The sequence below is a fragment of the Dendrobates tinctorius genome, unplaced genomic scaffold (assembly GCF_039654945.1).
Source record: "Dendrobates tinctorius isolate UK_male_01 unplaced genomic scaffold, ASM3965494v1 ptg000501l, whole genome shotgun sequence".
In the NCBI taxonomy this organism is placed as follows: Eukaryota; Metazoa; Chordata; class Amphibia; order Anura; family Dendrobatidae; genus Dendrobates; species Dendrobates tinctorius.
The window spans coordinates 1032706-1059761 of record NW_027362160.1 but is presented as its reverse complement, the minus strand read 5'-3'; the positions used below and the strand labels follow the sequence as shown (position 1 = coordinate 1059761).

General features: G+C 49.2%; 1 protein-coding gene and 1 long non-coding RNA gene across 4 annotated transcripts in view; one reads left to right on the top strand and one right to left on the bottom strand.

The window, feature by feature from the left end:
• The first annotated feature begins 344 nt into the window (after nt 1-344).
• The window catches only part of CAPN11 (calpain 11), a 92893-nt gene continuing 66181 nt past the window's right edge, over nt 345-27056 (top strand). The window contains exons 1-2 of one of the 3 annotated variants that reach the window (XM_073564907.1): nt 361-480; nt 23459-23511. In XM_073564907.1, coding sequence (XP_073421008.1) covers nt 23493-23511 — 19 coding nt within the window. In that variant the 5' untranslated portion in view covers nt 361-480; nt 23459-23492. Of the gene's footprint in view, nt 481-2927; nt 2947-23458; nt 23512-27056 lie in introns of those variants that run through there. The other 2 variants (XM_073564908.1, XM_073564909.1) reach the window with 2 other exon arrangements.
• LOC141078084 (uncharacterized) lies at nt 19121-25174 on the bottom strand. Its single transcript, XR_012227650.1, has 2 exons — nt 22218-25174; nt 19121-19471 (listed from the first exon to the last, which is right to left on the bottom strand). It is a non-coding gene; the product is annotated as an uncharacterized lncRNA (long non-coding RNA).

The following is a 27056-nucleotide window of genomic DNA, read 5'->3' as shown; positions in this document are numbered from 1 at the left end:
TATATACAGGAGGAGTGGTACTGTGCAGTGTATATATACAGGAGGAGTGGTACTGTGCAGGGTATATATACAGGAGGAGTGGTACTGTGCAGGGTATATATACAGGAGGAGGGGTGCTGTGCAGTGTATATATACAGGAGGAGCGATACTGTGCAGTGTATATATACAGGAGGAGGGGTACTGTGCAGTGTATATATACAGGAGGAGGGGTACTGTGCAGTGTATATATACAGGAGGAGCGGTACTGTGCAGTGTATATATACAGGAGGAGTGGTGCTGTGCGGTGTTTTGCTCTTCTCTCTTCCTGGCTCGTGGTTTTCAGAGCTGTAGCTTTAAGATGAGACTCCTCCCTTCCTGTGAGCTCCGCCCACTTTCTGGGCGTGGCCGGGCAGAGCTGGTGCAGTTTCCTCCCTGTATATATAGCTGGACACTGTGGTGTATACTCCGTCTTGTGCCTGGAGCTCGGCTGTTTCGCGCTATGTGAGTACCATTAACCCCTTGCAGTCTGCGGACACACCCAGCCGCAGTGACACTGACAGCAGTTAACCCTTCTCTGTCCTCTTCCTGCCCCTCCCTTCTTCGTCTTTCCCAAACTTCTCCCTGGCGGCTCCTGGTTAACCCTTTCCCTGCTGGGGGGCTCATGATCTGGTGTCTCGATTATTTTTGGGTGGTGCAGACTTCCCAGAAGCCCCTGGGACAACTGACGGGGTCCGACCAGTGCGGAGGCGGCGTCACCCATAGATATAACCGAAGTGTGAGCTATTACTCCCCGTTATCGGCCATTACTGGGGGAGGAGACTGTAGGACAGGAGACTACAATCTATTACTCCCCGTTATCAGCCATTACTGGGGGAGGAGACTGTAGGACAGGAGACTACAATCTATTACTCCCCGTTATCAGCCATTACTGGGGGAGGAGACTGTAGGACAGGAGACTACAATCTATTACTCCCCGTTATCAGCCATTACTGGGGAGGAGACTGTAGGACAGGAGACTACAATCTATTACTCCCCGTTATCGGCCATTACTGGGGGAGGAGACTGTAGGACAGGAGACTACAATCTATTACTCCCCGTTATCAGCCATTACTGGGGGAGGAGACTGTAGGACAGGAGACTACAATCTATTACTCCCTGTTATCAGCCATTACTGGGGGAGGAGACTGTAGGACAGGAGACTACAATCTATTACTCCCCGTTATCAGCCATTACTGGGGGAGGAGACTGTAGGACAGGAGACTACAATCTATTACTCCCCGTTATCGGCCATTACTGGGGGAGGAGACTGTAGGACAGGAGACTACAATCTATTACTCCCTGTTATCAGCCATTACTGGGGGAGGAGACTGTAGGACAGGAGACTACAATCTATTACTCCCCGTTATCAGCCATTACTGGGGGAGGAGACTGTAGGACAGGAGACTACAATCTATTACTCCCCGTTATCAGCCATTACTGGGGGAGGAGACTGTAGGACAGGAGACTACAATCTATTACTCCCCGTTATCAGCCATTACTGGGGGAGGAGACTGTAGGACAGGAGACTACAATCTATTACTCCCCGTTATCAGCCATTACTGGGGGAGGAGACTGTAGGACAGGAGACTACAATCTATTACTCCCCGTTATCAGCCATTACTGGGGAGGAGACTGTAGGACAGGAGACTACAATCTATTACTCCCCGTTATCAGCCATTACTGGGGAGGAGACTGTAGGACAGGAGACTACAATCTATTACTCCCTGTTATCAGCCATTACTGGGGAGGAGACTGTAGGACGGGAGACTACAATCTATTACTCCCTGTTATCAGCCATTACTGGGGAGGAGACTGTAGGACAGGAGACTACAATCTATTACTCCCCGTTATCAGCCATTACTGGGGGAGGAGACTGTAGGACGGGAGACTACAATCTTTTACTCCCCGTTATCAGCCATTACTGGGGAGGAGACTGTAGGACAGGAGACTACAATCTATTACTCCCCGTTATCAGCCATTACTGGGGGAGGAGACTGTAGGACAGGAGACTACAATCTATTACTCCCCGTTATCAGCCATTACTGGGGGAGGAGACTGTAGGACAGGAGACTACAATCTATTACTCCCCGTTATCAGCCATTACTGGGGGAGGAGACTGTAGGACGGGAGACTACAATCTATTACTCCCCGTTATCAGCCATTACTGGGGGAGGAGACTGTAGGACAGGAGACTACAATCTATTACTCCCCGTTATCAGCCATTACTGGGGAGGAGACTGTAGGACAGGAGACTACAATCTATTACTCCCCGTTATCAGCCATTACTGGGGGAGGAGACTGTAGGACAGGAGACTACAATCTATTACTCCCCGTTATCAGCCATTACTGGGGAGGAGACTGTAGGACAGGAGACTACAATCTATTACTCCCCGTTATCAGCCATTACTGGGGGAGGAGACTGTAGGACAGGAGACTACAATCTATTACTCCCTGTTATCGGCCATTACTGGGGGAGGAGACTGTAGGACAGGAGACTACAATCTATTACTCCCTGTTATCGGCCATTACTGGGGGAGGAGACTGTAGGACAGGAGACTACAATCTATTGCTCCCAGGAGACTGTAGGACAGGAGACTACAATCTATTACTCCCAGTTATCAGCCATTACTGGGGGAGGAGACTGTAGGACAGGAGACTACAATCTATTACTCCCCATTATCAGCCATTACTGGTTGGGGGGCTCAGTTGTATTGGATGTTACTGACCACTTTCTGTCACTGTTTCATGCACTTTGTTTCGGGGCTCCTCACCCTTTACGTTTCCTGTTTCTTTTGTGACGCTGATACTTTGTATATTATAATCTGATCACTGATTTCTTTTTAGGAATTTTTGGAGCAGAAACTCTTCACAAACTCCATGTTATTGTTCTGTTCCAAGAATTCCTGTGAACACCTCCTGATATCTGGTGTAAGTGACCTCATGGGGCTCTGATGTCCCCACCGTGGCGAGGCTGACAATCTCCATAATCAGGCCGGTTGTCAGCAGTGATGGCTCCTTGGGCCGAGTCATCCGTCTGCGCAGGATTCCTCTAGTCTTGGGGAGTCGTCTCCCGGGATCTCTGGAGCGACTACTCTCCCATCATTGTCTGTAGTGTAATTGGGGTGACATGTGGGGGCTCGGCCGTATTTTGGGGGTGCATCGGGCACAGTTGCATTACACAGGCAGAGCTGTCAGAGGTGAGGCGTGAGAATGAGGCGACGAGTGGAGACTTGTACGAGCTGTCGGCTCCAGGGCCTGATATTTACTTGCGGCAGGTGAGACTGCAGCTCTGTATGGGAAGGGTCACGTGACCTGATGGCGGCTGCACCTTGTCCTATGTGTCCGCTGTAGGTCCAGTGAAGCCGGTAGCGTCGCAGACAATTGACTTTAGGCCGGAAGGTTCCCCATCTCTGCTTGCTGTCAGGGAATGAGCCCGGTCTATCGGTCAGAAGCTGTAGCCGTGTAGAAAGCTCGCCCAGCTGAGGGTTTTACAATTGTCTCATCTCCACAGTCCTGGGCTCTGGGAACATGAGGCGACATTGACATTATGGAAATGAGGAATTGGGGGGGGGGGGGGGGGGAGGTAAACAACTGCATAAGGCGCTATCCAGAGTCACTGCCGGACCCTCTCCTGCTCCCAACCGCTGGCATCATCAAATGCAGCAGGATGGCAGGGAGAGATCTGTCAATCACCTCTAACAGCGCTGGGAGGAGCCAGCCAGAGGCGAAGCCGGACTACTCGCATCTCTCCAGATGGTTCCCGCTCAGGTCTTCGGTGCCTGGTCTCTTAGGCCTCTTTCACACATCCGTTTTGCGCCGTCAGGTGAGATCCAGCTTTTTTTGTAAAACCGGATCCGGCGAAATGCAATGTCGGATCCGGTTTTTCCCCATCGACTTGTATCAGCGCCGGATGGCATTGCGGTTCGTCCGTTTTTTGCCGGATCCGGCTATTTGTCTCATTCTGGCGTCTGGAAAAAACGGCTACTGTAACGTTTTTTTGTCTCAGGCGAAAAAGACGGAAGTGCCGGATCCGACGCTTCTGGCTTTTTGTCACAATGAAAGTCTATGGGCGCCGGATCCAGAAAAAGACGGATCCAGCCACCGGATCCGTTTTTTTAAGTCTGCGCATGCTCTGATCCAATTGGCCAGCGCTGCCCCAGGAAACAGATATAACCTGCTAGACTGATCCGGCAGAAGAACGGATCCATTTCTACAGTTCTCCAAAATTTACGCCGGATCCTGCCTGACGGCAAACAACTGATGTGTGAAAGTAGCCTTAGGCTAAGTTCACACGTAGCGGAACTCTCACGGAAATTACCGCGAGAGTTCCGGAATTCCATTCTGCGGGAAAATCGCATTTTAAATTCCCGCGATTTTCCCGTGGAATAACTAGCATTTTGCAAGCGTAATTAGCTTGCAAAATGCTATCGTTTTCCAAGCAATCTGTAGCATCGCTTGGAGAACTGATTGACAGGTTGGTCACACTCGGCAAACATAGTGTTTGACGAGTGTGACCAACTTTTTACTACTGATGACGCCTATGCAGCATCAGTAGTAAAAGATAAAATGTAAAAAATGGTGTTACTCTTACCTTCCGACGTCCCGCGCAGCCTTCCCGCCTCTCTCCACGCTCCCGTTCCCAGTAATCCTTTGCGAAAATGCCCGCGATGACGTCAGTTCTCGCGGGATCGCGACGTCTTGCGGTAATTCGCAATGACGGCGAGACTTCGCGATCCCGCGAGAACTGACGTCATCGCGGGCATTTTCGCAAAGGATTACTGGGAACGGGAGCGTGGAGAGAGGCGGGAAGGCTGCGCGGGACGCCGGAAGGTGAGAATAACAATATTTTTTATTTTAAATTCTACTTTTTACAGGGATATGGTGCCCGGAGGACAGTCTCCTCTCCTTCGGACCGTGGGTACAGTCCGCAAATGTTCTGCTTACTTTTCGCATGGTGTGCACTGCCACATGCGGCAAGTAAGCGGAACAATGCATTCCTAAGGGTGCGGGATCGCCGCTATTCCGCGAAATTAATGAGCATGCTGCGGTTTTTACTGCAAAGCGATTCCGCCGCGGTAAAAACCGCAGCATTAGCACAGCATTACGGAATCCCATAGGAATGCATGGGATGCTTATTTTTTCACGGCAAAATCGCGCTGTTAAAACCGCCGCGGAAACGTGAAAAAAACGCCACGTGTGAACTCAGCCTTACCTGCCGGCTCTCGGTAACATGGATCTGGCTGCAGTCAGGCGGCAACCTGTGTGTAGTGAAAATATGTATGGCCGGCAGTAAGTTAGCATTTGTTCTAAGGGTACCGTTACGCCTAGCGATGCACCAGCGATCCCGACAACGATATGACGCGGTCAGGATCTCTGGTACATCGCTAAGTGGTCGCTAGTGAGCTGCCACACAGGCAGATCTCACCAGCGACATAGCGGGGGTCGGGGATCGCTACTTACCTGTCAGACGTGGCGATCCTGACGCCCACGCGTCGCTCATCAGCGCCACAGGAAGCGCAGCAGGAAGCGCCCGACGAGAAATGGTCCAGGACGTACAGAAAGCTGCCAATTAGAGGTGGGGCGGGGTTATACACAGAAAGCTGCCAGTTAGTTGGGGCGGGGTTACACACAACTCCGCATTCCAAGCTCTGCTACATTTGCAGAGAGTAAACTGTGATTGTGACACAACTGCTTTATGCACTAAACGGTCCAGGACGTTCTCGCTCGACCAACGATAATCAGCGGGGGTGCCGGTCGGAGGTAAGTATCACATGCAGCGATATCGCAGTGTATAACGGGGGCTTTAGGCTGCAGTTCTTCACCAAGGTCATAGCCTATGTTATCCTGAGAAAAGGCAGTCTTCCTGGTCTCCAACCCCAGGGTGCCTTCCAGAGAACACACAGAATGGAACCATTTCACACCTCTGATACCTTGAGGGCAGACGCCAAATGGGACCTATTTGTAACCTGACAATGTCTATTTACTATGGGAAAGAAAAGCTAAGACAAGAACTGTTAGTCACAAACCAACAATTAGAATATTAACATGAGAGGCTGGTCTAGAAATCTGATCTCCAGGCTAAATCTATAAATTAGGCCTTTACACAAAGAAAGCTGTTCACCGACTGAGGGACAGCCAAGCTGGTGTGAGCCATTCCATATTCATCCCCCCCCCCCAGGGAGCAGAATACCAGACTGCAAGGTTTAGATATTTCTGTAAGTTTTCTCCCTTTTATTTTATCACTGTTTTGCATATTTGTCACTTTTTATTTCCATTCTTGTATCATTTTATTGTGAGCTCTGCACCTTTTCTATTAAAGCTTAAAACTTTAATAGTTTTGAACCTTTTTATGCTCCAAAAGAATCCACAGCCTTAGAGTGTGCGCTCCTGGTGATTGGCGGACTGTAGTAGTATTTCCGGGACTCGTCGCCCGTGTGTTCGGTGAGTGGTGGCAGCGTGTATGAGCGGGGTGTGGGCTGTGTCGGGGTGTGATTTATGCTCCCACTGCAGCATAGGACAGAGGGTGAATGCTGGACTGAGAGGAGACAGGTTAACCCTTGCAGGCGAAACCCCAAGTCACGTGCTGAGAAGCGGGTACGTGACACTGTGCTTGATGATGATGATTATTATTATTCCTGATGCTCGTGGTTTGGACAGCAGAAGTAGCTTGACAAGTTTTCTTTAAAAGAATTGTGACAGGTTTTTACTGTGTAATCTGAGCGCACCATGAGGTTCTGGAAGAGACCCTGATTCCAACCATGTGTCACTTACTGGACTTTGTTTTGCTGTTTCAATAAAATCAGTATTTTATCAGCAGAGTAGCTGCGGTTAGTGCAGCGCAGCGTCAGGTAAAGCCGCAAACGTCGGCGCTGAGACACGGGCGCCGACGGACGCTAGTGTAGGCGAGGATCACGTGGCGTGTAGCTCGCCACAAGCTGAGACTGACTACCCAACTCTCTGTCACTATTTGTAATATCCGAGGGAAGGGGTTTCATAATGTGTCAGTCACCAGTCCACACATCACACATCCGTCACCATACATACACAGCATAATATGCTACACTAGCGCATCGCCGAGCCGCCATGCGGGCTTTTTATAGCGATGCGCTTCCGGGACCTTCCATTAGCTTGGGAAGGACCAGTCAGATCCGACGTAGGACCTGAGCATGTGACCCCTGCTCTCCAGTGAGAGGTCAAGTTGCGGGCATGCCCAGTAGCACGGCATGAGGACTTGGCCTCAGGAGCAGTTCCCTGCAGAGCAGGTTGCGCTGCTATTGCTGCACCAGAGGTGGCAGCAACATCCAGGCTGTCAGAGCGAGTCTGAGCAGCAAGCCTGGCTCGCCGTGTTTGCTGAGCAACACCCGGAGTGGTCGAGGAAGAATGGGAGACCGCAGGATGTCTGGCTCTGGACTCCCGCTGTGCAGTGCCAGGAATCCGACGCCTAACACTTTTGATTCGCAGCACGTCCATCTCAGTCAAAGCATTGACATTGAGGTCCACATTCTTCACTTTCCCTGCACTCTGTCCTACGTCCTTCAGTACGTTCCCAGGTCGTACCGTCTCATACAGTACCGCAGCGTCCTCCCAGTTCAGCTTCACTACGTTCAGGAGTTCCCTTGTCCGTTTCGCCCCAGACATGAGGGCATCTGCCCATGTAGTAAGCTGCCACATTTTAGAGCGACGTGCGTCCCTGTACTGCTGTGACCTCTGCTGTAGCTTCTGTTCCACCCCTGCTGTCCCTGCTGCACTTCTGGCCCTGAACGGCTGGGCTTCTCACTCCTGATGTTGCGGGGTTGCTGTGCTGTCTGGGCGCCCCTGGCCCTACTACTCACCACAAATCAGGAAATCCTCTGCCTTATCCACAGTGACCCCTCCTATATTAACTAATTGTTATGCTAAACTATATTTGCTAATGTGTCCCCATCTAGTGGACGAACTTAGGTACTACACGTTCCCTATAATACATTATATGACATATATTCCTGTTAGGCGTCGGATTCCTGCAGCTACACAACAGGAATCCAGAGCCTCACATGCTGCTCTGCAGCAAGTCATTCCTGAGGCTAAGTTCCTCTTCCGCTCCACTGAGCATGCTCACGAGACGATCTCACATTGGTGGTCGGGAGTCACGTGCTCAGGTCCTTCTCCTGATCTGATTGGTCCATGTTATGAATGAGTCACCGTAGGAGGCAAAAGCAAAAATACTAGCTAAGTCCAGAAAACCAGAGAAGATGGCATCTATCGGATTGCAGACCCCTGAACCTAACAACAACAACTAGCAGTAGCCGTGGGGGGTTCCTACGGTGCCCTAGACCCCTCGATCACAGCCGGAGAACTGCATAGCCTAAAGACAGAAAGGGAAATCTAAACTGCCCCAGAGCAGACCCCAAAGCAATAGGCAGCCCCCAACATATAATGACGGTGAAGCAAGATGAAAAAACACTCACACAGATAGAAAGATAGGCTGAGCAAATTATGGGCCCAAGCTAACTAGATAGGACAGGATAGAAAAGCTGCTGTCTGCAATCCGCCAAAACCCTCTCAAAACAAGAGCCAACAGACTGATAGGGAAAAAAGCCCTGAAGACGCTAGGCCTCAAAAAGACTATATCAGTACTCAGGTATTTTCTGAAGACAGAGCAAAAAGGAATTCAGCTCACCCCAGCAGGGAATGGCAGAAATCCAGAAAAACAAGGCAAAACACAAATGCAAAAAGCAGAGCAGAAAACTTGGCTTTTGAGGAGCAGGAATCAGACTGGTCTCCTAGAATCCCTCAGAGAAATCACCCGCAAGGCAGAAGGGCGTCGGCTGCCTTATATCCAGTCAGCAATTCCTGTCACCCAGTCATCATCATTCTGCTCAGGTGCTTGGTAATCAGCCTCACTACCTTCCTTCACCAGAAGAGGGAGTTCATCAGACCTCAATGGTGAAGGGGAAAATGAACTCACAACAGGTCCATCTCAGATCTGGAAGGTCCCGGCAGCGCACGGCTATAAAAGGCCCGCATGGCCGCTCGGCCATGCGCTAGTATAGACTCTTCTTGCTAGATGTGTGAATGGTGATGGATGGATGATTCTGGTGACTGACTTATTAAGATTCCCCTCCCTCTGATATTACGCATGTGGATAGGGAACTATAGAGTCAGCGCCAGTCAGTGACAAGCCATAGGCCACTGTGCACACCGCACCTCTACACTAGCGTCCGGTGGTGTCACGTCTCTATCTCATAGCGGCTGTGTCTGCCGCCGCGCTGCATTGAGCAGTACTTACCGGCGTCCGCAGTAGCAATGCCGCACGCACAGTAGGTCTAGACGGACACCGCTCCCTGTCTTGGACCTGTGACCAGATACCGTGCGTGCAATTTCGCCGAGACCTGTGAGTCTAACAGGCCCGGTGTTTATGTTACTGAGCCTGTCATGATCCAGGTTGGATATGACAGGTTTTGAATAAGTAACCTTTTTTTTCCTTTGAGCTGGTTTAGAGTTGGTTTTGCCCCCCGGTGGCCATTAGGGTTATTACACAGTGGTGTCTTTTGTTCTAGTTTGCCCCCGGTGGTGGTGAGCGTTATTGCACGGGAATCTCAAACAGGTGTGAGACTCTGGCTCCTAACTATAAAGGTGTGTCAGGTGTTCTCACTCACTGTTGGTGATATTGGTGTTTTCCAACCATCCTTGGTGAAGGCAGGAGCTAGAGAGAGTTCCTGGCAGCTCAGTTAGAATCCTGCAGTGGCAGCTATGGTGTCAGCGAGGAGTTCTTGCAAAGCTTGGTGGAGTGGCAGCTATGTTGTCAGCGAGGAGTTCTTGCAAAGCTTGGTGGAGTGGCAGCTATGGTGAAAGCTGCACTCAGATGCTGGACTCTGTTGCTGGAAGGCTGCACTCGGATGCTTGACTCTGCTTTAAAGCTGCACTCAGATGCGGGACTCTGTTGCTGGAAAGCTGCACTCAGGTGTTGGATCCGGTTGGAGGAAAAGATGCACTCAGGTGTCGGACTCTGTTGCTTGGAACATTAGCAACAGAGCAAAGCTAAGTGGTGTTTCCCTGTTTGTCACTTTCCTCAATGTGTGTTTTAGTGCAGTGGTGGGATTAGTTTCTGCACTGTCCACTTCACTAGTAAGGGATTGGTTCAGGGCGAGCTAGGGATTTTAGGTATCCTGATCAGTGCGGAACCGGCCTAGGGATTGTTAGGAGTGTAGAGACACTGACTCAGGGGAGTGCAGGAGGTCTCCACGTCCCCGTTCCCTATCGCAGGGCCACCATTGTAATTGTTTTCTTGGTTTTCCCCTTTATTCTGAAATTCGCCCTGCTGGAGGCGGTGTATCCAGGGTCACGCGTGTCATAGAAATTTGCTCTGCTGGAGTCGGTGTGTCCAGTCTCACGTGACCATGTCAGCGCCTCTGTGAGTTAAGAGTCCGCTCTGCGCACGTCGGGTGACGTTGAACCCATGCGCGTTATACCGCCATATTGCTCGTCTGCCATTAATTAGCAGTGGTTTTAACACCTACTGCACGGTGGACCCCCGAGTGGCTAACGCACTTTATTATTTATTTTTATATAGTGTGTTCCGCCGTTCCTAACATTATACTAGATCCAGGGTCTGGATAGTGATGGCAGATCAGCAGCAACTTTTGCAGTATATTCAGCAGCTGGAGGGCCGGTTGGCTACTCTGGAGAGTGCTATCTCCGCTGCGAAGTCTACTGAGGCTGTCTACTCAGGCAATCGCAGAGGCGGTTTCACGTGTATCCACGTCCTCCCCTGCGCCGACAGTTTCCCGCCTCCCGTTACCCGATAAATTTTCTGGCGATGGCGCCTCCTGTAGGGGTTTTGTCAGCCAATGCTCTATCCAGCTTGAGTTACTGGCCGCGCGATTCCCTACAGAACGGGCTAAGGTGGGGTTTATTATTTTCCACCTGTTGGGCAGGGCGTTGGAGTGGGCCACGCCACTGTGGGAGCGTGGTGACCCAGAGGTTCGGACCGCTGGTCAGTTCTTAACATCGCTCAAGGAGGTCTTCCTGGGACCACGGGTCACGCACGATACCTCTCTTCATCTACTATCGTTAACTCAGGGATCCCTCTCGGCCAGCCAGTATGCCGTCCGTTTTCGGACACTGGCTTCCGAGCTGGAGTGGTCTGATAAAGCCTGTTATGTGTTACAGAACCACTCAGCACCCTGAATATGTTGTGCAGTTATATGTATGTATAATAGGTTCCATGTGAGATGCATGTCCCTAATGCATCAGTTCACAGGCTGCGCCCCTGGGCAGAGGGGACACGATATTCTCCTTTTGTCCGCCCCCCCCCCCCCACCTTGTGTAATTCCCACAGTAAACATCGGCAGGCTCCGGCCACCTGCGGCTTTTGTAATGCATGTCTGGCCTGCCGCTTTTCTATTGGCCGGCCCTCTGTATCTGTGTGATATATTCTGTGTCCTGTGAGTAAAGTGTTGTCAGACTGGAAATACATGGAGAAGCAGTGATCTTTTATATGCGCCCATGTAACCAAGGAATTCCAACCAGCGTCATTCATTCAGACTCCAGCCAACGCAGAGCGGACCTCCGAAAACACGGGGTGGTACTGAAAGAGGTACCACAGCTTGGTAGACCCCGTTACAAAGCCCTCATCCCTGTGTTCTGGAGAGGTTTAGCGGAGCACGTTAAGGATGCTCTATCAACCAGAGTGGTGCCCATAAGTCTGGAGGAGCTGATTGCTATTTCCACCCGCATTGATCTCCGTTTTTGGGAGCGCGGGTTGGAGCGTGCTCAAATCAGACGGAAGGTTAGTTCGGCTCCCAACCTATTTGAACCTCTGAAATCACCCGAGTCAGAGATTCCACCCCCAGAGCCCATGGAGGTGTCTCGAGGCGTGTCCAGCGCAAAACTCCACTTGCGGTTACCACTGTCCACTCTGTTTCCCAGGATAACAGCGCCCCGCAGTGGCCAAACTCGGTGCCGCTGGGCAAGACCTTTGTCCCTTCAGCCGGAGGTTCTCGCGTGGGCACACGCGTCCAGGGTGGGTGGTCACTGTGGCTACAAGCAGACCACAAAACTCCTGGCAAGGTCTTATTGGTGGCCGCACAGGGCTCGGGACACTAAAAAAAATATATTCGGGCATGTGCCTCTTGTGCTCGGAACAGCTCTCCTAAACAGAGGCCGGCTGGGTTACTATATCCTTCGCCAGTGGCTGACTGGACAGTGGAGGTTCGCGACTAGTTTGAGTTACGCTCCGCATGCCACTCTAGCCTCTAAACGGAGAGTGAAGACGCCCGCCAACACGCTGCGGCGTTCCACTCCAACTTCTGCTCCTGGCGACTCTGCCACCCCTGATGCCTTCCACGTGTCCCTTCTCAAACCTGTTCAGGTGTCCCGGTTTTCCGTCTCACCGCCGGGACATCAGACTTGTCTTCGGACAAGTCTGAGGCCTATGCCTCTGTGGGACATGGCAAAAAATTTTGCTTGGTAGGTTGTAAGGCTCAGGAGGGGGGGGGGGGGGGGGGTAATGTTAGGCGCTGGATTTCAGCAGCTACACAACAGGAATCCAGAGCCTCACATGCTGCTCTGCAGCAAGTCATTCCTGAGGCTAAGTTCCTCTGCTGCTCCACTGAGCATGCTCACGAGACGATCTCCCACTGGAGGTCAGGAGTCACGTGCTCAGGTCCTTCTCCTGATCTGATTGGTCCATCTCAGATATCTGGAAGGTCCCGGCAGCGCACGGCTATAAAAGGCCCGCATGGCTGTTCGGCCATGCGCTGGTATAGACTCTTCTTGATAGATGTGTGAATGGTGATGGATGGATGATTCTGGTGACCGACTTATTAAGATTCCCCTCCCTCTGATATTACGCATGTGGATAGGGAACTATAGAGTCAGCGCCAGTCAGTGGCAAGCCATAGGCCACTGTGCACACCGCACCTCTACACTAACGTCCGGTGGTGTCACGTCTCTCACGGCACTATCACATAGCGGCTGTGTCTGCCGCCGCTCTGCATTCAGCAGCACTTACCGGAGTCTGCAGTAGCGACGCCGCATACACGGTGGGTCTAGACGGACACCGCTCCCTGTCTTGGACTCGTGTCCTGTGACCAGATACCGTGCGTGTAATTTCGCTGAGACCTGTGACTAACAGGCTCGGTGTTTATGTTACGGCGCCTCTGTGAGCTAACAGAGTCCGCTCAGCGCACATCGGGTGACGTTGAACCCGTGCACATTATACCGCCATATAGCGTGTCTGCCATTAGTTAGCAGCAGTGTGAACACCTTCTGCACCGTGGACCCCGAGCGGCGAACGCACTTCATTATTTATTTAGTGCGTTCCGCCGTTCCCAACATATTCCTATACACATAGCAGGAAGAGATATATACACAATTGTACATACAAGGCGATATCTATCTACATCAATGAAGAGAGTGGAGTATCACGCGGTCCCGGTCCACCCCTTGCACATACACGGTGGGGGTGGAGGGGCGGTGCGTACACTGGGTGCAGTGTGAAGCTTGGGCCCGTTTCGCCCCTCGGTTTGGCGGTGTGTCTCCTGTATCCACTGTGATGACGTGGACGGATTAGTTTGTATCTACAGACAAGATAATCTGCACAGGACATTTCACGCCGTCCTTGCAGGATGTGAACAGCGTCGTCTGCTGCGCTCGGAAAAAGAGGGGAAAACTCATCCGTTTCAGTACCGTTCATAGAAGCAAATGTACCGTCCTGTATCTTATGTTTTCAGCCTTTTTTTCTCATCGTTTTTTTTTTTTTTTTTTCTGCAATCCTCCTACCTGTGTTTTCTGTTCTGTAGGTTCAGGCAGGTGTGGGAGAATGCTGTAGGGTCAGAAGAAGACGATTCCAGGAACGCAAGGGTTAATAGTTTATCAAAATTCACAGTGAAAAAATATATAAACAGTGGGTACGGAAAGTATTCAGACCCCTTTACATCTTTCACTCTGTTTCATTGCAGCCATTTGGTAAATTCAGAAAAGTTCATTTTTCCTCATTAATGTCACTCTGCTCCCCCATCTTGGCTGAAAAAACAGAAATGTAGAAATTTTTGCAAATTTATTAAAAAAAAAGAAACCGTGAAATCTCATATGGCCATAAGTATTCAGCCCCTTTGCTCAGACACTCATATGTAAGTCACATGCTGTCCATTTCCTTGTGATCCTCCTTGAGATGGTTCTACTCCTTCATCGGAGTCCAGCTGTGTGTAATTACACTGATAGGACTTGATGTGTGAAGGCGCACACCTGTCTATATAAGACCTCACAGCTCACAGTGCATGTCACACCAAATGAGAATCATGAGGCCAAAGAGTGAAATAAAGAGTGAAAAATTTAAAGGGGTCTGAATACTTTCCGTACCCACTGTAAATCCCTCCGTCATCCGTATCTGGCGGGTGCCTCCGTCACCCGTATCTGGTGGTTGCCTCCGTCATCCTGTGACCGCCCGCTGCCTCCGTCATCCGTATCTGGTGGTTGCCTCCGTCATCCTGTGACCGCCCGCTGCCTCCGTCATCTGTATCTGGTGGTTGCCTCCGTCATCCTGTGACCGCCCGCCGCCTCCGTCATCCGTATCTGGTGGTTGCCTCCGTCATCCTGTGACCGACTGCCGCCTCCGTCATCCGTATCTGGTGGTTGCCTCCGTCATCCTGTGACCGCCCGCTGCCTCCGTCATCTGTATCTGGTGGTTGCCTCCGTCATCCTGTGACCGACTGCCGCCTCCGTCATCCGTATCTGGTGGTTTGCTCCGTCATCCTGTGCCCACCGCCTCCGTCATCCGTATCTGGTGGCCGCATCCGCATCTGGTGGCCGCCTCCGTCATCCGCATCTGGTGGCTGCCTCCGTCATCCTGTGCCCGCCGCCTCCGTCATCCGCATCTGGTGGCCGCCTCCGTCATCCGCATCTGGTGGCCGCCTCCGTCATCCGCATCTGGTGGCTGCCTCCGTCATCCTGTGCCCACCGCCTCCGTCATCCGCATCTGGTGGCTGCCTCCGTCATCCTGTGCCCGCCGCCTCCGTCATCCGCATCTGGTGGCTGCCTCCGTCATCCGCATCTGGTGGCTGCCTCCGTCATCCGCATCTGGTGGCCGCCTCCGTCATCCGCATCTGGTGGCCGCCTCCGTCATCCGCATCTGGTGGCTGCCTCCGTCATCCTGTGGTCGCCTCCGTCATCCATATCTGGTGATCACCCTTTGCAACCACCAGATACTAATGGGATTTACATTTCTAAGCAATTAACCCTTCTGTTACTGGAAGCTTCTTAATTTGTAGCTCTTGGGGGCTCAGCAGCTCTATAGACAACGGAGCGCAGAGGCCGAGCATGCACTACTCTGCTCCATCCAGGATGACACTGCGGACCCCTGTTCTCAGAATCTCTGGGGGGCAGTGGTTGGTTCTTATGGATCAGATATAACTTGATTATTTAGCGAATAACCCTTTAGAGCTGATTTTCCTATCTAATGTATAAAGCTCAAGTGTGTGTGTGTGTGTCCGGGATAGGCATCCGCACCGCCGCAGCTACAGCCACAAAATTTGGCACAGTCACACGTCTGGACCCCGAGAGCGTCCTAAGCTATGTTGTGAGGTGAAATTTTAACCCCGCGCGTTCCAATTCACCAAACAATTTTGCCCCATCTACATACTGGGGAAGCAGTGTGTGCGCGTCAAGCCCCGCCCCTCATTATGATGTCACAATGGTTGACTATGGGATGGAGGATGTGTGATGGGTATATGGGCACGGGACTATGGGATGGAGGATGTGTGATGGGTATATGGGCACGGGACTATGGGATGGAGGATGTGTATGATGGGTATATGGGCACGGGACTATGGGATGGAGGATGTGTATGATGGGTATATGGGCACGGGACTATGGGATGGAGGATATGTATGATGGGTATATGGGCACTGGACTATGGGATGGAGGATATGTATGATGGGTATATGGGCACTGGACTATGGGATGGAGGATGTGTATGATGGGTATATGGGCACTGGACTATGGGATGGAGGATATGTATGATGGGTATATGGGCATGGGACTATGGGATGGAGGATGTGTATGATGGGTATATGGGCACTGGACTATGGGATGGAGGATGTGTGATGGGTATATGGGCACGGGACTATGGGATGGAGGATGTGTATGATGGGTATATGGGCACTGGACTATGGGATGGAGGATGTGTGATGGGTATATGGGCACGGGACTATGGGATGGAGGATGTGTATGATGGGTATATGGGCACTGGACTATGGGATGGAGGATGTGTGATGGGTATATGGGCACGGGACTATGGGATGGAGGATGTGTGATGGGTATATGGGCACGGGACTATGGGATGGAGAATATGTATGACGGGTATATGGGCACTGGACTATGGGATGGCGAATATGTATGATGGGTGTATGGGCACGGGACTATGGGATGGAGAATATGTATGATGGGTATATGGGCACGGGACTATGGGATGGAGAATATGTATGATGGGTGTATGGGCACGGGACTATGGGATGGAGAATATGTATGATGGGTATATGGGCACGGGACTATGGGATGGAGAATATGTATGATGGGTATATGGGCACGGGACTATGGGATGGCGAATATGTATGATGGGTATATGGGCACGGGACTATGGGATGGAGAATATGTATGATGGGTATATGGGCATGGGACTATGGGATGGCGAATATGTATGATGGGTATATGGGCACGGGACTATGGGATGGCGGATGTATGATGGGTATATGGGCACGGGACTATGGGATGGCGAATATGTATGATGGGTATATGGGCATGGGACTATGGGATGGTGGATATGTATGATGGGTATATGGGCACGGGACTATGGGATGGCGGATGTATGATGGGTATATGGGCACGGGACTATGGGATGGAGGATATGTATGATGGGTATATGGGCACGGGACTATGGGATGGAGAATATGTATGATGGGTATATGGGCACGGGACTATGGGATGGTGGATATGTATGATGGGTATATGGGCACGGGACTATGGGATGGCGGATGTATGATGGGTATATGGGCACGGGACTATGGGATGGAGGATATGTATGATGGGTATATGGGCACGGGACTATGGGATGGAGAATATGTATGATGGGCATGGGACTATGGGATGGCGAATATGTATGATGGGTATATGGGCACGGGACTATGGGATGGAGGATGTGTGATGGGTATATGGGCACGGGACTATGGGATGGAGGATATGTATGACGGGTATATGGGCACGGGACTATGGGATGGCGGATGTATGATGGGTATATGGGCACGGGACTATGGGATGGAGGATGTGTGATGGGTATATGGGCACGGGACTATGGGATGGAGGATGTGTGATGGGTATATGGGCACGGGACTATGGGATGGCGAATATGTATGATGGGTATATGGGCACGGGACTATGGGATGGCGGATGTATGATGGGTATATGGGCACGGGACTATGGGATGGAGGATGTGTGATGGGTATAAGGGCACGGGACTATGGGATGGCGAATATGTATGACGGGTATATGGGCATGGGACTATGGCATGGAGGATATGTATGATGGGTATATGGGCACGGGACTATGGGATGGAGGATGTGTGGGTATAAGGGCACGGGACTATGGGATGGCGAATATGTATGATGGGTATATGGGCATGGGACTATGGGATGGAGAATATGTATGATGGGTATATGGGCATGGGACTATGGGATGGAGGATATGTATGATGGGTATAAGGGCACTGGACTATGGGATGGCGGATGTATGATGGGTATAAGGGCATGGGACTATGGGATGGAGGATGTGTGATGGGTATATGGGCATGGGACTATGGGATGGAGAATATGTATGATGGGTATAAGGGCACTGGACTATGGGATGGAGGATATGTATGATGGGTATAAGGGCACTGGACTATGGGATGGAGGATATGTATGATGGGTATATGGGCACCGGACTATGGGATGGAGGATAATTATGATTTGCTATTACTAACCACAGTTAGTTACTATGCCCGGGCAGCGCCGGGCTCTTCAGCTAGTTCTTTATAATTACAGTATCATACATGAACCAAACACCATTATGTACACCCATTCACACACACAGGGCCGGCTCCAGGATTCCATGGACCCCGGGCGAAAGTCTCAGTGGCCTCTTCACCACATACCACTATAGATATGAAATATAGTACAATTCACAGATTTCACTTCTTACATTACATGAGTGATATCTATTGTAAATTCTATTGTACCAGACAGCAGAGGGGATTCAGGTGATCGAGGGTCCACAGGTTTCAGGGCTTCAGCACCTGTAGTATTAGAGGTAACCAGGATATTGATAAATGTACCCGACCAGTAGAAACTCTCTTCAGCAGTGTAACCTTTACAGAAGTCCATTTCCTCCTATATAGTCCTCCTTACAGTATAATGAGCCCCATATAATACTCCACACAGTATAATGAGCCCCATATATTGCTCCATACAGTATAATGGGCCCCATATAATGCTCCATACAGAATGAGCCCCATATAATGCTCCATACAGTATGATGCCCATATAATGCTCCATACAGTATAATGAGCCCCACATATTGCTCCATACAGCATAATGAGCCCAGTATAATGCTCAGTACAGTATAATGGGCCCAATATAATTGTCCATAAAATATAATGGGCTCCATGTATTGGTCCATACAGAGTAATGGGCTCCATGTAATGCTGCATACATTATAATGGGCTCCATGTAATGCTGCATACAAAATAATGGGCCCCATGTAATGCTCCATACAGAATAATGGGCTCCATACAACATAATGGGCCCCATGTAATGCTCCATACAGAATAATGGGCTCCTTACAGTATAATTGGTGTAATAATAAGTAAGATATGATTTTGCTGGAACCTTCCAGAATCTTCCATTCTATGAGAAATCTGCCTGTCACAGCTGAACCCCCCCCCCCCCCCTGTTCCTAACTCGGTTCACACACAAAGCCAGTCTATTCTGAATTCCCAGTGTGAGCTCCTTCCTGCCTCATGGCGGGGGGTCTCTTTGTCTCTGAAACATGTGCTCAGTTACTCTCATAGAAAATAATGGAGATCTAATCATTTGGTCATAGAACACGGTGCGTTTATGGTAAAACCACGATAATTACATTTCTGCAAAATGCACGAAACCAGCATTGTGGCCCATAATTTTCACGGTTCTAGCGCTGACAGAACCAGAGAAACGGAGTTCTCCTATACAGAGTGGAATAAGCAGCTAGTGCTTGGTGTCATTACAAAGCTAATTTCAATACAAGATGAATGATGGTTCTGCCGATACTCTGCTAGGTTCCCAAGTCCAGATATGATGGTTCTAAGTTTTCCGGACCCACATCTGTACTTAGAACAGGGGGAGGAACATCTCCCGACTGCCGCTTTCGTGATGTCACACAGCAGAGGCTATAAGGCATTCCCCTGGAAAAAAAACAGACAGAGGAGCTGCAGAGTCCATGCTGAAAGAACCCCCAGATGCAGGGAGACATGTGGCTTGCTTCCCCTCCCCCAGCCACATGGCTTGCCTAAAGACCATTAAGCAACTGTAAGTGTTGATCTATGTTAATTCCCTTTTATTTTATATTTGCAATGTACATATCTAATGTCTCAACTTTGTAAAATCTTATCTCTGTAATCGCTGCCCCACTTTGGGGAATAAATCGTAAACTTATTAGTCTGTCTTCATGCTCTAAGAAACGAACTTATGCTCCTTAAGATAATTACGCTACTGATTGGGTTGGCTTCGAACCCCTCTATCACTTAAGCAGAGAAATCTGGAGCTGGTGGCGGCGTGGTGTGTTTTGGCTGGTTGGGCTAGCTGGAAGTGACGGAAGGGTCTTATATGCTGATGGGGTGGCTACCAGGGCTGTGGAGTCGGAGTCGGTGCTCATTTTGGTGGAGTTGGAGTCGGTATAAAATGGACCGACTCCTAAAATATATAATAAATTGGGTACAGTAATTCAATGCAGGATGTGCTGAATATTTTTTCATAGGAGTTTGGGAAAGTTATGAAATGTCATATAAATGGCTGTTATATTCCTGATCTAAGGCTACATTCACACACAGCGTTTTTCCTGTGTTTTTTGAGGATACGTTTTTCAGCTGCAAAAGCTGATCATCTTTTTAAAAAACTGCATCACCTGAAAGGTTTTTGAGCTCATAGATAATGTTTTCAATAGCAAAAGCAGATTAGAAATCTGCTCTATCCATTTATCCATATCTGTCTATCCATATCGTATCTGTACCAAAAAGAATGAAAACCGGGTAGTACACCAATATATATTCTGTTCTATCTAAATATCTTGATTATTGTATCATAAAAATGATTAAATGTCTGAGGTTCACATTGTACTACAATAAATTTTTCACTTAAATATAAGCAATATATGTGGGAGTCGGAGTTGGAGTCGGAGTCGGTGTAAGGGAAATTGAGGAGTCTGAGTCGCAGGTTTGGCTTACCGACTCCACAGCCCTGGTGGCTACGGCCGAAGCATTGATAATTCCCTCACTGCAGCGGCCTGATCGCCCCTGCACAACAAGCAGCCCGTCCGGTGACTAATTATCCTAGGTGGTGTTCCCTGACTGACCTGGGGATAAAGGGGTGCCAGAGAGCTGCGAGTTCCAAAGGGGAACTGGAAAAGTGGGATATCCATAAATCCCTGCAGTTCGTGGAAGATTGTTAGCAGTGGTGGGGCATCAAAAATAACCCCCCCCCCCCCCCCCCGCGATAAATTGTTAGGGCAAGACTAGCATGCCGTTTTTTGTTTTTTTTTTTTGTTTTGTCACATGGTGCCAGCGGTGGGATAACTAAGATAAGCCCCCCTGTACCTGTGATAGCCGTGTGTCGGCAGTGCGTCGCATCCCTCCGTCCGTGACATACCGGTGTCAGCGGTGGTTTGTGACATATTGGTGGCAGCGGTGGGATCGTGACAATGGGCCCCATGTAATGCTCGATACAGAATATTGGGCCCCATGTAATGCTCCATACAATATAATGGGCTCCATATAATGCTGCATACAGTATAATGGCTCCATGTAATGCCCCATACAGTGTAATAGGCCCTGTTGTGAATTCGCTTTCTGGCCTCCCTCTGGTTATTACTGATGGTAGTGGAGCTGGTCAGATCGACAGAGGGGTTGCGAGTTCTCTTTCAGGGCTCCCTCTGGTGGTTACTGGAGGTAATGGAACTGATCTGATTGACAGAGGCTTGCCACCTGATGATGATGATGACGATTGGAGATCTGGGATTTCAGATTGGGATTTAAGACAGCCGACTTGCTCTATCCCTGCTGGTGATCTGCTTCCTGTTCCTCCTGAGGTCTGATTTCTCCTGCTCTGTCCTTGCATGTTCAGCTAAGTGGTTTATTTGCATTTTGATCTGGTTTTGTCTATCTCTTCTTGGTGTGGGTCAGCCAGCTCCGGCTGGGTCTGTGCTGAATCACCGCCCATATGTTACTGCTTGTGCCAGTTTGTTTATCCCCTGTTAGATTGGTCTCTTTTTGCTCTGCTTTCAGAATATACCAGAGTGCTGATATAGTGGGGGGTGAAGTCGTGTGACTTCAATATTTTTTGCATCAGACGTGTTGGACTTTTTGCAGGGTTTTTTGTGTGATTGCAGACACTTTCCTTTCCTGTCTAGTCAGTGTGGGCCCCATCATTTCCTCAGTTTATTTTCCTGCCTGCGTTTGTGTTTTCATCTTGTCTCACCGACAATATATGTTTGGGGGCTATCTATTCCTTTGGGGTCTGCTCTGGGGCAGTTTAGATTTCCCCTTTCTTTCTTTAGGCTTAGTTAGCTCTCCGGCTGTGCCGAGGCATCTAGGATCATCGTAGGTACGTTCCACGGCTACTGCTAGTTGTGTGGATAGGATCAGGGGTCTGCAATCCGCTTAGGTACCAACCTCTCTGGTTTTCTGTGGCTTAGCCTGAACCTGCTCTCCTCGGTGACCCATTCATAACAAGGCCCCATGCAATGCCCCATACAGTATAATAGGACATATGTAATGCTTCATACAATATAATGGGTACTCATGTAATGCTCCATGCAGTATAATGGGCCCCATGTAATGCTTCATACAGAATAATGGGCCCCATGTAATGCTCCATACAGAATAATGGGCCCCATGTATTGTGCCATACATTAAAAAAATAAAACAAAGTCCTTACCTCTCCCGTTCTCTTGCTGCTCCGGTCTCCTCAGTGACTTCTGTCTCTCTGCAGTGCTCAGCACAGAGGAGGCGCACTAATGACATCATTGCACCTTCTGCCCTGAGACATCTGTCACAACATGCATAAGAGACTGGACCTGTGGAGGAACAGGGAGAGGTGAGTATTTCAAACAGTTTAAAGCATGGGGGGGCCCCAGTGCCAGCACGCTGGCACCAGGCAATCCTGACTTAGAGCCCCATAGCCTGCCAGTGTCCTTGAAAGCAAGTGGGTCCTGGCACTTGTTGGGTGCACCATGTGGTGATGCCGGCTCTGCCTGCCTGGGAGGGCCACCTTCGGGCCTCGGTGCTGCAGCGGTATGTTTGCCTCTGCATTTGACTGATCATATTCTGGCATTCTAAGTTACCAGGTTCTGATGCCATGAGATTGCCCACTCCTGTGCTTGGGACAGAGCCATGTGACCTTGCAGTAACCATGTAGACTTGGTCGCTTTGGCTTGGATCTTGAGGGTTCCTCAGTGAGCGACATTGTTATCAGAAGGAAATCATCATTGTAAATATTTAGGTGGTGAAGGTAGAAGATGCCTCAATAAATGTAATCTCTGTGCATTAATCTTCAGGGAGATCCACTGCTAGGATCTGGTAAGGTGGTTGCACTATTGAAGTTTTTCTTACAGAAAAATCTTCCAGTTCATTAAAAGCCTGTCTAGGAACCCCCACTGTTCACCCACATTCATTGACATCCTCCTGAACCCCATGTAGTCAACAATGTATCTACTTCATGCTGAATTACTCTTCTCTACAGGACCGTTTAAGGTTTTCTATGAAAGTTTGCGTTACGGGGGCAATGTAGGACCCCATTACAGTTCCAAATATGTAAGTTTTACCTCTGCCAGCACCTCCCATTCCAGGGTTTGGAGAGATCACTGCAGATGGTTGTAGCCTTTACATAAATGTGGTATATACTGGTGTTTCTATACTGAATCCATACGGTCTGTTTTCTGTTTTTGTTTTTTATTGTTTTCTGTAGGGACCTTTTTATTAACTACTTATCACATACTATATAGCATGGCTCTACCCTACAACCAGTCAGCTTGGGGTTATATAGAGACCCCTGTGTCCTGTAATGGCATTATATTATCCGACAGACACTGTGGCTTTGACTTTTTTTTCTGCTTTTCTCACCATCTTTCTTTTCTCTTTATTTCACTTACCTGCAATCAACACCTCTGTGGCCTTCAGCACTCGCACGCACTGCTGCTCGGAGTAAGCGCTCATGGCAGCGATCTCTTCAGGTATGTTGGCATTAGATTTGCCCTGCGGGGCTGGCAGTGTCTCGTTTATTGGATAGGATTTCCCCTTGGGTTGTGAATGGGTCCTATGTTGGTGCTTTGTCAAAAATGAATTGCTTATGGAGGCAGTATACAGTGTGGTGTGGAGGCAGTATACAGTGTAGTGTTATGAATGGGAAACCGAGGGGGGAAAAAAAAAAACAACAAGCTAAGTCTCAGAAAACCAGAGAAGTTGGTAACTATGCAGATTGCAGATCCCTGATCTTACCACACAACTAGCAGTAGTCGTGGAGCGTTCCTACGATGGTCCTAGACGCCTCGTCACAACCGGAGAACTACATAAGCCTAAAGCAGGAAAAGAGGAAAACTAACTGCCCCAGAGCAGACCCCAAAGGAAAGACAGCCCCCCACATGTATTGATGGTGAAACAAGATGAAAAGACAAACAAAGGCAGGAAAATAGGCTGAGCAAATGATGGGGTCCGGCTAACTAAAAAGGACAGAAAAGGAAAGACACTGTCTGCAATTCCAAAAAAAAACCTACAAAAATATTGTCCAACACTTCTAATAGCAAAATTAACCCTGAAGTCACTAGACTTCTAAACCTATATCAGCACTCTGAAATATACTGAGACAGAGAAAAAGAGGCCAATCTAATAAGGGACAAAAGGCAAATTGGCAAACACTGATCAATAGGAGTGGAATTTCAGCATAGCCCCAGCAGGGGCAGGCTGATTACACAACAAACTGAAATTACCAACAAACACAAGTGTGAACAATAGCAAAAAACAAACTTACTTGAGAAGACTGGAAGAGAGCTGAAGTCCAGGACCTGAGAAGCAGACTGAATCACCAGCACCCGGATAGGGCGTCGGCTGTCTTATATCCAGTCTGATACTCCAGAGATCCAATCGTTATCTTCCTCATCAGGTGGCAGATCACTACCACTTAAACCAACCGCACTACCTCCTGTCACCACGAGAGGGAGAACGGAAGGGGAACTCAACTGGTGGAGCAGAAAATGAGTTAATGACAGTGGAGGCAGAGTGTGCTGTGGCGGCAGTATACGGTGTGCTGTGGCGGCAGTATACGGTGTGCTGTGGCGGCAGTATACGGTGTGCTGTGGCGGCAGTATACGGTGTGCTGTGGCGGCAGTATACGGCGTGGTGTGGAGGCAGTATACGGTGTGGTGTGGAGGCAGTATACGGTGTGGTGTGGAGGCAGTATACGGTGTGGTGTGGAGGCAGTATACGGTGTGGTGTGGAGGCAGTATACGGTGTGGTGTGGAGGCAGTATACGGTGTGGAGGCAGTATACCGAGTGGAGGCAGTGTGGCGTGGAGGCAGTATACAGTGTGGTGTGGAGGCAGTATACAGATGGTGTGGAGGCAAGCATGTGGCTTGGGTGGGGATAAGGAGCATGGCGAGAGGTGGCCAGCAGAGAGTGGCATTTGCTGTGGATCCATCACCTGCACTAAGTTATATAGGAGAGATCTGGCATGGGACAAGGGTCTAGGGGCCCAGGGAGGCGTCTGGCGGCCAGTCAGGGCCCGGGGAGGCGTCTGATGGACTCTTTATGGAATCTTGCCTTGCTCTCCACATTGACGTATGTACAGTGGCATGTAAAAGTTTGTGCACCCCTCTTTCAAAATGCCTGTTATTTTGAACAGTGAAGCAAGTTGAAGATTAAATGATCTAAAAGGCCTGAAGTTACAGATGACACGTGTCCTGTGTATTTTAGGCAAATAAAAAAACTATAGATTTTTTTTTTTTTTTTACATTTTAAAAATTACAAAATGGAAAATAGGCCAGTGCAAAAGTTTGTGCCCCCTGCATGGTTAGGACCTAGTAGCGCCCCCTTTTGCTGGTATCACAGCTTGTAAACACTTTTTGTAGCCAGACAAGAGTCTTCTGATTCTCCTCTGAGGGATTTTCCTCCTTTCTTCTTTGGAGAATTCCTCCCGTTCTGTGAGATTCCTGGGCGTCTTCCCTCCTCTGCTATTTTGAGGTCTCGCCACAGATTATCAATGATGCTCAGATCAGGGGACTGTGAGGGCCATTATAAAACCTTCATCTTGCGCCTTTTGAGGTCTATTGTGAATTGTCACGTGTGTTTAGAATCATTATCCATTTGTAGCAGCCATCCTCTTCCTCCTCTTCATCAGCTTTCTTACAGATGGTGTTATGTTTGCAGCAAGAATTTGTTCAAATTTCATTGAAACCATTCTTCCCTCTACTCATGAAATGTTCCCTGTGCCATTGGCTGCAACACAACCCCAAAGCATGATTGATCCTCCCCCATGCATAATGGTAGGTGAGATGTTCTTTTCCTGACATTCTGTGCCCTTTTTCTCCACACATACCTTTGATCATTTTGGCTACATAGATCTTTTACCCTCATCAGTCCACAGGACTTGTTTCCACAATGCATCAGGCTTGTTTAGATGTTCTTTTATATTCGTCTGATGCTGAATTTTATGGTGAGGACGCAGGAGAGGTTTTTCTGATGACTCTTCCATGAAGGCCATATATGTGCAGGTGTCTCTGAACTGTAGAACAATGTACCACAACTCAAGAGGCTGCTAAATCTTTCTGAAGGTCTTTTGCAGTCATGCGGAGGCTCTGATTTCCCTCTCTAGGAATCCTACAAGCGGCTCCCTGACATTTTCCTTGGTCTTCCAGATCTTATCTTGACCTTCACTATTCCTGGTAACTGACATTTCTTAATTACATTTCGAAAATTGGGAAAACACAACTTGAAAACACTTTGCTATCCTCTTATAGCCGCCTTCTGCTTTCTGGCCTCCACTATTTTCATATTGTTGGCAGCTGCTTAGAAGATCCCATGGCTGCTGGTTTTTGGCACGAAGTTAGAGGAGGCTGGGTTTTTATAAAGCTGGAAATTTGTATCACCTGGCCTTTCCTAACGATGATAATGAACAAGTCATAATCCTAACAGGCTAATGATGGTCTGACACATTGGTCAAAGGTATCTGAGCACAAAAATCTCCAAGGGTGCACAAACTTTTTGTAAGTTATAGATTGTCATCTTTTACAATTTTGCCTAAAATACACAGGACATGTGTCATCTGTAACTTCAGGCCTTTCAGATCATTTCATCTTCAGCTTGCTTCTCTGTTCACAATAACAGGGATTTTGACCAGGGTGCACAAACTTTTACATGTCACAGTATTTGATGGAGAGTTGAGCGTCCATATTTAGTGAGCGCTCATGGTGATGGAATCACTCTCAACAGCGTCTCGTCTGTACAACGATTTACTAATCCCCCTACCAATAAGTAAACACACTCGCACAAGTCTGCCCTCTTGCATAGGACTGCTGGTTCTGGGTGGGAGGAGCAGTGTAAATATTGATGTATGTAGGCATAATATTAGGTGACTGGATGATTGTGGGATTCTGCTGGCATCTCCCAAACAGGAGGATTCTGGGTAATCCCTATCTGTGCTGGAGCAATGGCGGCAGCAGCTTGAAACCTCCGACCTAAATGCCTGGCGAGCAGCGAGGGTCTGCGGGGAGGTCCCAAAAGTTAC